A 15,572-nucleotide genomic window follows, 5' to 3' on the forward strand; every position below is an offset into this window, starting at 1 on the left:
TACAAGAGGCTGAATAATTTTAATGCCATGTGATGACATTTGCCTACATAAGAGAAAAAACGACCATTTGATTTTATTTAAATTACAAAATAATATCTCTTAAATGTCTAGGTCTTTAAACATAGAGATTCTTTCAGCTTGAAAAAAACCTGAATATAAAGAACATGCAAGTACTATTTTGCTGATTTTTTTCTGTAATAAAAACATGTAATCCATGTTTCATTTACTCTGAATTTACATGAATTAAGTTTCTATGTTCTTATTGCGAAGATCCTGACTTTCTTAGGTTTTCATTAGGTTTTATCTTCAGAGTGAGAATAATAAAGATGTATCCAAACATCAAATATCATAACCAGTGACAAATCAAACCATAAGCACAGTCATAGCAGAAAGATAATTTAACTGCTGTACTTTTATCAATTATTTTGCAGCTCCTTTTAGTAATTTAATAACTAATTTTATTTATCGTTAATAAAACTGAATTCAAGAAAAGAGTAAAAAATGCTGTGTTTTGTGGAAAAAATCAAACAGTAATACTCAATAAAGGCACTGTTCAGTGACAGTACTACCTCAGAGTTTCAGCGGTCCAAATACATTTCTTTTAAAAACAAGCTCTAAATTACCATAGCTTCCAAAGAAGCTTTTCTATCTTACTTTTTTTCCTTTTCTTTTCTGTGGAGTACTAATTGTAAATAATCTCATCAAATTATTACCATTTACTGTGCTTTAATGAGGCACATGTTAAGATTAGTCAGTATCAGCCCTAATATTAATGGTTTAAAGTGAAACTGACCAAAATGTGGAGAGATTATAAAATGTTTCTTTTGCAAAAATATTATTTATGAAATTGACTGGTGTTCTGTTTCTTTATTTCATAACAGATGCGTTGATATTTTGGAACTATGTGAACAAGAAGATTTGATGAAGTTTCACTACCACACTTTAAAACTCTATAGCTCAGTTAGTGCTCTAGGTAACACTAGAGTTGCTTATGTACTTTGTAGCCATGTGGACATATCTCAGCTATTTTATACAATAGATAACCAATACTTACCTGGACTCCTACGTTCTGGATTCTACGACTTGCTCATTAGTATTCATTTGGAGCACGCCAAGCAAGCCAAGCTCATGATGAACAATGAATTTATCATTCCAGTTACAGATGAAACTCGAACTATTAAATTATATCCCGATGAAACAAAGAAGCATGGTTTACCTGGAGTCGGGCTTAGCACTTGTCTGAAACCAGGCTTTAATTTTTCTACTCCATGTTTTATTGTGACCAGTGAAGAACGTCAGACATCCAGCCCAGAGATACCCCTTGATACACTTAAATCCAAGGCCATAAGTATGCTAACAGAGGCAGTACAGTGTAGTGGTACTCATATACGAGACCCTGTTGGAGGACAGGTTGCATTCCAGTTCGTTCCTGTTCTTAAACTGATAGCAACATTGCTCATAATGGGGGTTTTTGATGATGATGATGTGAAGCAGGTGTTACTCCTCATTGATCCCAATGTGTTTGGAGATCACAAGCAAGAAACAGAAGAGAGGACAGAGAAGGAAGAAGTTACACAAGTTGAAGATAAAGCTGTAGAAGCTGGGGAGAAAGCAATAAAAGAAACGAAAGCTCCTGCAAGGGGCTTACTGCAGACAAGATTACCAGAATCTGTTAAGCTTCAGGTGACCATTTAATATAAATGTATTATATATGTTCTACTATTGATGAAAGAAAGGTAGTGCTTTTTGTCTGTTGTCTAGTTTGTAAGATTTGAAGTCCTGAAGATCTTTATTCCACTTTGCATTATAACCTCACATTAATAAACAAATTTGATGATGATGCAATTCTTTCTACATGTATCTTCACACTCAAAATAGATACACAAATACTTATTTCATAGGTGTATTTTGAAAGAGGGAGGGGTGGACCAGATGATCTTTAAAGGATCCTTCCAACCCAAACTGTTCTATGATTCTATGTTTTGAGTGCATGGAGTGAAAGACTGTGAATTGATCAGTATTATTGATCAGATTATAAAACTGTATAAATCTGTCACCTTTACACCGTTAAAAGAAAAATACAGGAAAAAAGCCTCTCATTTTTACAGTCTGTTACAGTGTATTGTATCCACTGCAGTTCTTCCCCAATTAGAGGTTGTTAAACTGTTGAACTTAAGTCTGTTTTTTCTATCCTAGATGTGTCATTTACTCAATTATTTCTGTGACTGTGAGCTACAACATAGAGTGGAAGCAATTGTATCATTTGCAGACCGTTATGTATCAAAATTGCAATATAATCAGAAATACAGGTACAATGAACTCATGCAAGCCTTGAACATGTCTGCTGCTTTGACCGCCAAGAAGACTAAAGAATTTCGGTCTCCTCCTCAAGAACAGGTAATATTAAACAAATGGTTGAATCTGAAGATAAAAAAAATTCTTTGTGATGATAAAATAGAATTCTGACTTCTAAACTGCCATTGGAACTGCTAGAGAACCAAAACTGAATTTGAAATAGAATTCATTAAGATGCCCCAAAATACTGAATGTCAGAAATACCCGTTCGCCAGAGTTCAAGCTCTAAACCAAAGTTGACTTAGGATTTCTCAACAGTATAGAAAAATTGAACATTATTGCCCAATGCCAAGGAGCTGAGATTCATTCAGTTCTGCAAGATGATGATAATTTGATAATTTTAGTTGCTAAAAGTTAGTATGAAGTTAGTGTTGTGCTGACATCTGTATGTTGGAAATAGTCTTTTCTACCTTCAGGAAACAGCTTTATTATTAAGCGTAGCTCTATTTTGATGTTAATCATAACTAAAGCTTACAGAATCACAGAATCCTTAAGGTTGGAAAATACCTGTAAGATCATCAAGTCCAACCATCAACCAACAAACACCACCATGCCCATTAAACCATGTTCCACAATGCCTCATCCACACGTTCCTTGAACACCTCCAGGGATGGTGACTCCACCACTTCCCTGGGCAGTTTATTCCAGTGTCTCACCACTCTCTCAGTAAAGAAATTTTTCCTAATATCCAATCTGAACCTCCCCTGGCTCAACTTGAGGCCATTTCCTCTTGTTCTGTCACTCGTCACTTGGGAGAAGAGGCCAACACCCACTTCTCTGTAACCTCCTTTCAGGTAATTGTAGAGAGCAATTACAAAGTACCATTGCTTTAGTAGTTTCTTTAAGCTGTATTAGAAATCTATGTTTTATGTTAATTTTATTATAAATTTGATTATAAACAGGTAAAGTATAGCTATATATTAGAATATGTCTTAGGCTATCTCAGTGTTTTAATTACATTTTAATTTCCTTAAAGATTAATATGTTGCTGAATTTTCAACTGGGAGAGGATTGTCCCTGTCCAGAGGAGATTCGGGATGAGTTATATGAATTTCATGATGATCTTCTAATTCATTGTGGTGAGTGGCAAGGTTTTGCTACGTTTTTTGTTTGTGTTTTTGACACTGTACATGAAAAAAGAACAGATTGGTTAAAAAAAGTACTAGTATGGGGGTGGTTTGTTAGCTGTATTACTGTCTACATGGTGACTTTCCTGACAGACTTTGGTGCATATTACAAAAAATATGGGAAGCCTGTGCATGGTTTTAAGTTTCATTGTTATATATCTATTAAATATTATCTGGTATTATTCTGTTTATGTATCAATTTTAGACTTAATTAGAAAAAATAAAAATGATCCGAACAAGAAGGTTGGATTACCTTAAAAGATTTATATAGGCATAGGTATCTGTAAAAGCAGATGAAAGGTATTGAAAGAACATTACTGCTGCTGGGCAGTAGAAAATTTAAGAAAAAACACTAGCTGAGGGGTGCTGCTTTTGCTTTAGCTTAGTTTCCTGGTGTATATGTAACTGTGATGGTCAATCATTATAAAGCACTATTGCACTGCAGATTACAGCTTGAGTTGCCCCAGTTATTGAACTTTAATTTCTTTAGGGTGTCCTCAAGGATGAGCTGTATCAGATACCCTGTGCAATTTATGTGGGTTAAGGAATCACATTTTATGTGATGCCAAAAATCCTGTGTTGGTCTACTGAGATCTTAGGCTAATCAAGACAATCATGGAATTATTAGTCCATTTACAATGATACTAACATTTACAGTCTGAGTCATCCAGTTATTACTGCTCATTCCCAATAATTATGCAGTTAAAACTGACATACACAAGCTTTTTCATATCTACCTACTTGGTAGATATATTGGTAGTCACCTCATCCAGTGCATTTCTTGGTCCTATGGTTGATGGCACCCATCTTTTTCAAGAAGAAGGGGACAGGGTCATTACAGTGAATTGACAGCATCTCAAGTTCTTCCCCAGATAGAGCACGGTAATGTTAGTTTCTTCCTCCTCCTCCTTCTGTTTGCTTGAGGTCGCTTTTAAATGTTTACTAATACAGTCTGCTAGTTCTTTCTTCAAGGGTTGTCCCTGAAACCAGTTTTACCCAGTTCATGGAACTGCATTCTTTAAGTGACCTGTAATTAACAGTTTGTGATTTCTGTTTGTAGCCATGGTGCCTCCCATGCTATTCTGTTTCTTTCATTCCAGCATTTTTCTTCCAAGCATTAAAGTGAATATTTAATATCCTCGTAGCTACTCCTCTTTCTTCCCATTTTTATTGAGATACCGTCATCTCCATTGTTCAGTCCCTTAGCACTTGTTCTGACCTCTGGTTTTCAAAGATAACGCCTGTTTGGCACCAGAGAGTTCTCTGAGACTCCAGGGTGAAGATTATGGAAGACTCCCAACTTGGAAATGTCTTCACTCTGCAATATATTTATTTTACTTTGAAATCTTGTTGTTGGTATTATTATTGAGTTAGTTTAGCTCCTGATCACTCTTCATCTTTTCATGAGGTGAAATCCTACTGATTGTGGGATTTTTTTTTCAGGTGTATACTTTTATTATTGTTTACTACATCATAAATGTGTATGTTGAATGAGAGAGAGAAAGCACAGTCTCATGATTAAAATAGTTTTAGTGATCCTCTGGATTCTAAACAAAACTATATTCATTATTTCGTACAGATTTATCATAGGTGGTTTCTGTGGATAAATGCTCCTCATTATCTGTGTCCCGACTTAGCCCTGAAAATCAGTACTGAGCAATCACAGCTGCAAATAAAATGAATAGGGGTTCTGCTTGGACTATTTAATCAGCTTTTTAATACTAAGTATTCTTTGCGGTCTAAGTGGAAAAATATGTATGCAATCAAGTAATTAAAGGCTGTTTCATAATGAATATACACAAATAGTCTGAATTAAAGTTACTCAGGCAGTCTGAATCCTAGCATGTCCTAACTGTGAGTGGTTAATTTTGCCAGCAAAATAATAGTCCGCTATCATAATTTTTGTATGTAATTTCTTGGTTATAAACAAAACAAACAAATTTTCAACAGATGTTATTGCATAATATCAAATTGACATTTATCTGGATTGGAACCATGTGTTCCAGTGCAGAGACCTCTGCCACTTGAATTAAGTGATTAGCCAGTAGCAGCATGAGATGGTCAGCTTCTGAATGGATTGCAACTCTAAGAGGATGCAGAATGAATAATGAATTATATGGACCAGTGAATGAGACCCTGTCTGGAGTAGTCACAGACCCAATCTGCTCCGGTCCAACACTGTCTTAACTCATCATCCCCAGTGCATTTCTTCTTGTCTGTCCATTTCAGCTTCTCAAGAGTTCTTCTGCCAGTGTTTCTCTTTTGCTTCCAGGGCCTAGGTTTCTTTTCAATGCCAGATAGTTTGTTGCTTTCTTTAACATCCTTGTCTGCTTTCTCTTTCCTCTTCTTATTGGCTACGTTTCCTGTTCTTACTGCTTCCAGACTCTGACTGCAGCCTTCCTTCATTCTTAGCTTTTCATTTTGCCCAGCCAGTCTCACTTTTGCCATTCCTTAAATTCCATATGTAGTCTCCAATTTCAGTTTCTAGTTCTCTCATTTTCTCCCACTGCCTCTGAATTTTTTTCTTCCTAGTTGCTTAGTCACTTCTAGTAATAACTTTAACTCCTTCCCCTTAGTAACTGCCAGTGGCAAAGTTTCTCCAGCCTGCTACTATACAAGTTTTAGTCTCTGCAGTTTGTTCTTTTCCCTCTGCTCCAGCTTGATTCTCTTGAGTATTCTGTCTGGAAATCTTTTCCTTTTCTCAATTTCACTTTGACCACCAACCAAACAGCAAAAACTTTTATTTCAGCTTGGCACAATTAGCTCTGGTCTAAAGGGAACCTGCTTTAGATGTTCTGTTCTTCTGCACATAACACTTGTGCTATCTGATCATCACTAAGAGGTATGAAAGATTTGAAAATCCTTTGAATGGTTGTGAAGCAATGTGGTTAACTGAATTGTATTAAACTACCTTGTAAAATGGCATCCCATCTCATCGTATACATTTTCATGAAAAACATGTATCACTAGTATAATCTCTGAACATCTGCCTTCTTACAGTTTTAAATTCAATTAATATGTTTGTTTATGACTGCTAAATATCTTGACTGAAAAATTGTACTATATTGTGAGATATAGCCATACATTTCTTTCTTTAGCTTACATTCTGCAATATGAAACAAAGGATCACATATTTAATCAAATACAACTCTGAGTCAAAATTAATTGCCATAGTAGAATCTTCAAAAAATACCACCTCTTTGGTCATAATACTGAAAAAATAATGCTATAAATCTGGATATAAGAAGCATGTGTATATATAAATCTGGATATAAGAAGTACCTGTACTGAAATAAGCATAATTTGAGGGGTGGTACTGTAGCTAACATGTTAAAGCCGCTGGTCTTACTACATATTTTTTCCCTGTATGAAATTTGCTGATTAAAAAAAATCCTGTGGATATTTTGTTTAAATATTGAAGGAGTTAATCTTCAAAGGTTAAGTTTTGTTTCTAACCAGGTTTATTATCTGCTAAGGTATTCCACTAGAAGAGGAGGAAGAGGAAGAGGAAGATTCCTCCTTGACTGGCAAACTCCGTTCATTAATGTACAAAATCAAAGGTCCACCAAAAGCAGAAAAAGTAGAACCTAAGGAGGAAGAAGAGAAATGTCCTAGTAAGTTTTCTTTCCACATAAATACTTCTATGATTTAAGTGTTAAAGATGTACGCAGTCAACAAAAGTGTATTTTCTAATAAAACTTCATAGTGAACTGAAGAAGGAGACTGTTTAAGTTCATTCCGCCTCTTAGAACAATTATCCTACATACTGAATATCTTGGATGCATCGTTAAACAAGAAGTTAAAATGGTGGAAGATTTGGATCCAGATCATTAATTCTGGGGTTGAAAATTTGCGTATTCTTTAAAAAGAAATGTAAAAAGTTAATTATGGCACAATAATGAATAACAATACCAGTTATTAAACAATAATCAATAATCATTCAAGCATTCCAAACTTGAGAAGTTTCCAATTATATGTGGGTTTTTTTAAATGCAAAAACTTTCTTCGTTACAGCTTAACTCCATTTCACTTTTCTTTGCTGCATGAGAAGCTGTATGCATCTCAGTACCAAGAAATATGTAACAAACTGGTTTTACAGTTCTTGTTTTTTGTATAAAAGGGGATGGCTTTCACTTATTTCACTTGATGATGGTGAATATATACATTCATTAAAAACTAATAACTTGTTCTGATTTATCTCAAGCATCACATACATGCACATATATATGTCCATACCATATCCTTTCTGACCATATCCTTCCTGAATTTAAAGAAATACTCAATCTATTTGACTAATTAAACAGAAGGAACATCTTTATTTTCACAAGTACAGATTCTGTAGTTATAAGTGCTTGGGTTAAAAGAATTTTCCAGAATTTAGTATGGCTAATTTTTATTCTGCTCTTTGTTTCTATAGTTCTTTAACATGTGTTTCTAAAGTCAGAGGGCAGAGAAAAATACTGTCTAGATATCATCAGTTTGCCTGAAAATTTTTCTCTATAGTTTATAAATCTCATTGCCCTTTACAGTGAGCTTTCATGTTGCTTAAATATACATGAGAAGAACGGACACCATTTAGCAGAAAAAATTTTAATGTTCCTTCCTGCAGCAGAGTATTATATACGAGCAGGACTGGGATATCCCTGTGTGTAATTGCTGAGTAATATTAAGCTATTAATATTTCTTAAAAATAGAAATATTTAACTCAAAACACTTGAGAAGTCTGTGTATATGTTTTGAAACTAATGAGGTAAGAAGAGAGACAATTTAGTCCACAGACCTAGGAACAATGTATATGGTAGAATGTATATTACATCTCTGAAAACAGTCCTTCCACCTAGCACAGCTGAATAAGCACAACAGAGAACTGAGAGTAATTGTTGAAACAATACAATGATTTATTTAAAGTTAATTAGTTTTAATAGTGTGGAAGAATAAGCCAATAGATAGTCTTTATTCCTCTGTTTTCAGATCTGTAATGCCCTGTGGCAGTGATTCATAGAACCATAGAATGGCTGAGGCTGGAAGGGGCCTCTGGAAGTCATGTGGTCCAACTCTCCTGCTTGAGCAGGGCCACCTAGGACAGGTTGCCCAGGACCATGTCCAGATGGCTTTTGAATATGTCCAAGGAGGGAGACTCCACAGCCTCCCTGGGCAACCTGTGCCAGTGCTCAGTCACCCTCACAGTGGAAGCATTTCCTGATGTTCAGATGGACCCTCCTGTGTTTCAGTGTGTGCCCATTGCCTCTTGTTCTGTCTCTGAGAAGAGACTGCCTCTGTTTTCTTCGCACCCTCCCTTCAGGTATTTATATACATTGATGAGATTGCCCCTGAGCCTTCTATTCTCTAAGCCAAAGAAGCCAGGCTCTCTCTTGGTTGATGCTGAGCAGATAGGTTGATGAGTTTCTTCTTAAAAAGGCCTGACCCTACATGTTGCAAGGCACTGTGGAGGTTGGTTGGACTTGATTCACGTGATGTATGTATCATCTGATAACATACATATCCATTTTGTATATTATATTAAGAGAAGGCTGTGCAAAGCTTGACAGATGTTAATCAATGAAAGTTTTTACTCTTGAAGTAAAGTTATTTCTTGTAAGAAACATAAATGTGGTTGAATCAAGGGTATTCTACACACAGAGGAATGATGGATAAACTTAGCACTGTAACTCTAGTTTTTGTAATACAAAAAGATGGAAAGTGTCTTTTCTGTAGAAGAATAAATTAAAATTACATCTGTTGTTATTTATACGCAAATGCCATATGCTTGCCATATTTCGTATCTGTCTTCTTATTACTTTACCGTGCCTCATGGCATAAAACAAGCAGAAAAGGAGACTAAGACTTTGTTTCAGCAAGTTTTCTTCATATTCCTACAACCAGATTCAGAAGCATTATCCAGCAACTATTTGAACCCTTACAGGGTATAATATGTTTTTTTATATACCTTTATACAGAGGAAATAAAAGAAAATTATTATTTTTTACTGCATTCAATAAATTTTAACTTGTAAATGCTGCCAGAGCTTATAATAAGTGCTATATTGTATGTGAACCATTTTTGATTCTCTGAAATGGTGGATTTTCAGAGAAACGAAGCATGTTCATAACCACAGAGGGATGTCATATATAGCAGCTGGACATTTCTTTACAATGCTTTGAAGAGTATTATTTTGTTGGTTAACCAATTTAAGAAATAATGCCGGTGCATTACGTAATTGATAACTGCACGCAGTCATTTTAGCAATGGAAAGCTGAAAATAGACTATTGCATGTATTACTGGTGTCTCAAAGATACACTACTTTTAATTAAAGGAAGCCATGAAATAAGAAATGTTACAGATACCTTCCTGTAATGTTTGTTACAAAGGTTAGTTCAACCTCTTTGCTGCTTGAGAGCAAAACAGAGCCTGTTTGTGAGTGGAATACAGTAAAGTCCTACATCCTGAAGTTATCTAAAGTTCTATGTGCTTCAGTTGAGCAGCAATTTGTCATTATTATTTCATCTCTGCAATATTTCACATTGCATTTTGATGGTATATTGTTCTTTTGGCTCTACTTCCTCTAATAAATTATTTATTGTAGCTTGTTCTGTTCCTGGCAGGGAAGGACTAGTAGCAAAAAAAGTGTTCATATTCCTCCCTACTATTACCTCTTCTTAGGGCACATATACACACAAACATACATATATGCACATAAACACCCCAAAACACTTGAAATCAGAGACTTATTCTGAGCAGTAGTCCTGTACATGTACATTCTGATACCCTATTCCCTAACACAGGAGGGGTGTTGATGGTCTAAATAGGCAAGATGGGTTCTCCGCTTACAATTCCTCTACCATCTGCATGAGCATTTTGTTGAGCCTCTTTGAACAACTCACCTGGCTTTCACTGCCATGTATTACCCCCAGTGAAGTTGATGAGTAATATGAATCTCAGAAATTTTGTCTTTGCTGTCATATGTTTATAAGTTTTCAGTCCTTAGTAGTGACTATGGATGGTGAGGATTAAGTAAGGCAAAAAGTCAGATTCCTCCAGCTCTTCCTTTAGAACATAAATTTTTGGTGAGGTTTTTCATTGCCTTTGCAAATCAAGATTGGGTTTTGGCAGCTCTAAGTTTCTATAACACCATCCAGATATCATGTGCATAATTGTGCAAGTGACTTGAGATTGGTCTTCCAACCAACAATGGTAGTAAATGCTCCTCTTCTATTTCCAGTTTGCTCAGTTTGGCAGTAGGTCCTTGTACAGACCCAGAACAGTTAATTTCATTTCAGGCTTAATAATTTCATCGAGAGTTGTATGAGATTAGACAGGAATGCTATTTTATAACTCAGGACACCTCTTACATGATCTGCTTGTTCTTTAAACCACCAGAGATGGTTTATCCTGCCCTGACAGCATATTTTGGTTTGTTAAACTTAATACTAGGTTGCAAATACATTAAATCTTATAATAATCTCATGTGCTGTGTGAAAAAGGGTTTTATTCTCCAGGGACTCATCTCTTAGCATCTGCTTTCTCTTTAATGGTAGGAGGACCTACTCAGTATCTGAGAAGTATCATTTCTTCAGGCTTCATGCAGATTCTTTTGTCATGAATCAGGAAGCATTCAATCCTAAAGCCTCAGGGCTCATGGTGTTTGGTCCTTGAAACAGAGCAGTTTATGTATTTCATATACTGGGTGGAGCTTTTGGTCGCAAGAAATACAGGTTGGACGAGTGATTCTACATTGTGTTTTTTCTAGAAATTTCAAATAATCTCTTCAGGCTTGGGGTTCTGCTTGGAGTGTTGCATAGTACAAGTATCCATATAGATGAAATAATTCAAAGGACAATGAAAATTTATATAATTTATATTATATTACATACTTGACTGTAGCTGGAGACTGTGAGATATGTAGTCCATGTGTGCACTTCCCTTTTACCCCCCAGGAAATTTGGAATTCAGAGTGAAAGGAAGTGGGTGCCTGAAGTACCCCAATCCTCTTATATACATGAAGAGGGGTGGTGGTGTGCATGGCGTGTACCTACTGCCAAGGCTAAAAGTGTCTGGCCTTGAGCGTCTGGTCATACATACTCAGGATGTGAATATTCTTAAGAAGGAACTATTTTCTACAAAGAAATCTTCCTTTCCTCTAAGTATGCATTCATACCTACGCACAAATGGATTTTTATCTTAGGAGAGGAATGCCACCAATTTAAACTAGTGTTAATGATGAATTAGTAAAATTTGTTTTTAAAAACAAGCTAGAACTCGGAGAATAAACACATTGAGGCAATAAATTAGTGTTAATTACGGTGATATGACTTGGCAGTTACAAAAGTCCTAATTTAGATAAGGCAATTTAGATAAGGCATATAGATGGGGGACTCATCATGCAACCTTGAAAATTGTTAAGGCACTGCAATTTCTTGTTAAAACTTAAAAATTAGAAAAACATTAGCAACTATTTTAGCTGGTTATCCATGTCACCATGCCCAGTATTCAGATTGCTCCCAGCTTCTGTTACAGGTTAATCTGCTGGCCTACCCTTCACCTCCTTCCCCAAACCAGAAGCTTGTGGTGTGATAAAAGGGATAGTACCCCTTACACGCAAGAAATGGCAAAGAAATGCTTTGTATTTAAGATAGTGAGTTGATATGTCTGCTCTTTAGTTTTTCTGCAGGTAGAAATGAAAGGAGGTCAATGATCTTGTTCATGCATTTTGGGAATAGAAACTATGGCTGTCAGGTTCACTTAACTATGGCTCTTCAGGTGCCTCTAGCTTAGGGAGGGTATCTGCTATTATAATATGAATATTTCATGTAGGTCCATATATTCTGAAGGTATACACTTGGTTACTAGTCCCAGAACAGAAATCAGGAAATAGAATTTACTGGCTTGACCAAATGCCCTAATTCAGTTCCCACGTTAAAAAAATGAACCATGGAACTTTCAAAGAAATCTTACTGTGGATATATGAGAAAAGGTTAAGTCTCTGTTGAATTATATCCACTGCATGTTGAAGGAAAAAAAAAAAAAGTTGCAATTGTGGCATTAAGTTGAAGAGTCATAGAGTGTGTCCATTGAGACTTTGTTCCTTGAGAGTGCTACTTACACTGAAACCACAGAATGTTAACTTATTATTATTACTTACAATAGACTTCCCACTGGCTGTTAGCTCCATTTTTTTGTTGCTTGTTTTTTAAATTTTGGTTACAGAACATTTCGTTGCAGTACAGTACACCTATGATTTATTAGCAGTCAAAAAGAATATCAGACTATTGCTGAATATTACTGAGATCATGCTGGAGTCATCACCTTTGATTGTTTCTTATCTAGTCTCATCTTTTCGCTGAGTTGCAAGGAGATCTTTTTGGCTTAGTTCCTGCCTTGTGAGTGCACTTCATTTGTTGGCCTCTTCTTCTGTTGGATGAAAAGGTGTGACTGAACTATGGATTAACATAATGGCATAATGTAGTCGGCTTTAACCATTCCTTTCTTAATAAATTCTGGGGTTTGATTTGATCTTTTTGACTGCCAGTGAATTTGAGTTGATACTGATGATTTAGCTGATATTTTTAAAAGTTGATCTGGGAGATCTCCCTCTTAGAGATACTCAGAAACAATCTAGACATAGTCCTGGACAACTGGCTCTAGGTGGCCCTGCTTGAGCATGGGGGTTGGACCAGATGACCTCCAGAGGTCCCTTCCAGCCTCAACTATTCTGTGATTCTGTGATTTTCATGGATCTGTCTGCCAGATCTTACCTCTGTTAGCATCTCAACGTTCTATGTATAAATGAGGACTATATTTTCCTACCTCATTTTCTTTATAGTGGCTTTATTTAAAGTGAATTTCACCACCATTTTATTGCCCAGTTTCGTCCTTTTAAGTTCTGCAATTTTTTTCAGTTACATTTATATTTGCTATCCATCATAACTTTGTATCATCAAACTTGTGTGCATCTGCTTATCCCCTTCTCAGGTCTTTTAGGGAAGCAAGGTGCTTAACATCACAGAACACAGCATGGATATATGCAGAATTTCACTGCTGTTTCTCCCTTTTTGTGACTGCACCCATTTAGTTCTACCCTCAGTTTCTTGTCTTTCGACCAAAAATTCATCCATGCAAAGACATGGCTAATTGGTTTCTCCAAGGCTATCTGCCGTACTGTCTCTAAAAGTAATTACATATAGCAATATACTACTTAAAAGCTTATCAGAAGAAAAAAATCAAAACCTTCAAAGGTACTAAAACCTAAGAAATGTTATGGAGAAACATTTTCAAAATTCCAGAGAGAAGCTCTAATAAACACAGGACCATTTTGTTGCACTTACACATGGGAACCTCTGCATAAGCAATTCAATACAGGGAAACAATTTGTTTTTCATTTGTTCATTTAATGAGAATGTGTTTCTTGTGGAATATTATGCTTGTACTAAAAATTTTAATAATCTTTTAGTTATATATAAAAATATCTGTCAGTTAACTCAAGTGTATAAAATTGCACTCATAATTGAGTCAGTGCAAATAATATTTTTGTTGCCAAAGTGGAAAATATCTATTTGGAATGAATCATACAGTATTTTCCCTCATCAAAAAAAAAATTCTGAAATACCACATTATTTTGAAAGTACTATTCCTTTCAATCCAACAAAAATAATATATTTCTGGCAGTACTAAGGAAATGAGGAATTAGATTTGTAAAACAAAACGACAGATTTGTGCATATTTTGTCCTTTAGCCTTGTGAGAGGGGCCATCATCTGAGCTATCAAAGACCTAACATAATTTCACAGGAGGAAATCTTAACTCCTCCTTGAGTTTACCACTTCAAGTTGCTCTTTATTCCATGTTTATCCCCTTCCCCCCCAATCAGAAAGTCAGAGTAAGTAATTATATTCTTTAATAAGATCATTGTCTTTCTGACAGAAGTGTGTTATATTTATGTAACCAGAAATCAGTGATACGCAATGAGTTGGAAAGTTATGGGAAATTATTAGTTCTTCTAGGAAAGAAGAGTTTAGTGCAAGAATCAAAGAAGAGGAGATTGCCTTGTTGCAATGAGAGAAGAAATTGTCTTGATTGAAGAAAGTCATACAGTGTTTTGGAACAAAGCTTGTTTAATGTTTTCATTCATAACATGCCCCTAAGAATAGAGCTGTCTAAATGAAATACAGAATCTGTCACCACAGAAGAGAGCCTGTTTATTGAACAAAATCTGAGAATTAATAATGGTTTTCTATAAATACATCATTAAGTATGTAAGAGAGAAGAGTTAGCAAGTGAAAGGATAGTGTAGACACAAAAATAAATGGATATACACTAGCTATAAACACTTTTGTGCTGGAAATTGGGAGGCTAGTTCTTACCATTGGAAGAACTTTGGGAAAGTCAAGAGGTAACTTTGCTGGAAATAGAGGAAAGAAACTTGCGTTGTTTTAAGAGGGAAGGTGATTATTCATGTTCTACTTGATATCAACAATGAACATTTGTTGGAATAAAGACTGGAACGTGTGTCTAGTTTAGGAAATTTACCTGAAAACTCTGGGCTCAGAAAAATTGTTTTCAGGGTCATTGACTATGTAATGTATACAACAGAACTGCTTCAAGAAAGATGCATTGTGTAGTTCGAAACAAAAAAAATTTTTTTAGAAAGTGCATTCCCAAGTGACAGTGACTTTCCCCAAACAGATGGGAAATACAGATTAAATTCCCCTATTCTAAGTCAGTTTGCATCTCCTACGCCTCAGTGTGTTTGCATCATTATACAATTCTGAGAAGTTTTTGGGAACATCATCTTTTTGAAGGCAATGCAGATCGTTTGTTTGAAAAACAAAATTACTAAATATTCATCAAGTGAATGAGCAGCAAAAGCTGCTCAAGCCACCCTGGCTAGGCCTTGCATTGGATATTTTATTAAAAAAGGCAGCTATCTCATCCTCCTTTTTGGCAGTTTTGTAAGTTTAGAATGGATTTTATTTCCTCCTCCTCCCTGGCAAAACTGATTGGCAAGCTGAGCTCACATGAATATTTCTGCTGTAATTGAACTCATACTTGTCAGCCAATAAACTGTTTACTGAAAACTTAATTACCAATTTCTGT

At 35.6% G+C, this 15,572-nt stretch overlaps 1 protein-coding gene across 1 annotated transcript in view; it reads left to right on the plus strand.

The window, feature by feature from the left end:
• Positions 1-15,572, plus strand: part of RYR3 (ryanodine receptor 3) — a 239,895-nt gene that overhangs the window by 121,779 nt on the left and 102,544 nt on the right. Inside the window, exons 36-39 of the mRNA XM_059819553.1 lie at positions 882-1,683; positions 2,197-2,397; positions 3,332-3,434; positions 6,959-7,096. Of these exons, the coding sequence (XP_059675536.1) occupies positions 882-1,683; positions 2,197-2,397; positions 3,332-3,434; positions 6,959-7,096 (1,244 nt within the window). The remainder of the gene's footprint in view (positions 1-881; positions 1,684-2,196; positions 2,398-3,331; positions 3,435-6,958; positions 7,097-15,572) is intronic.

This window comes from Gavia stellata, chromosome 7 (assembly GCF_030936135.1).
Source record: "Gavia stellata isolate bGavSte3 chromosome 7, bGavSte3.hap2, whole genome shotgun sequence".
Classification (NCBI taxonomy): Eukaryota; Metazoa; Chordata; class Aves; order Gaviiformes; family Gaviidae; genus Gavia; species Gavia stellata.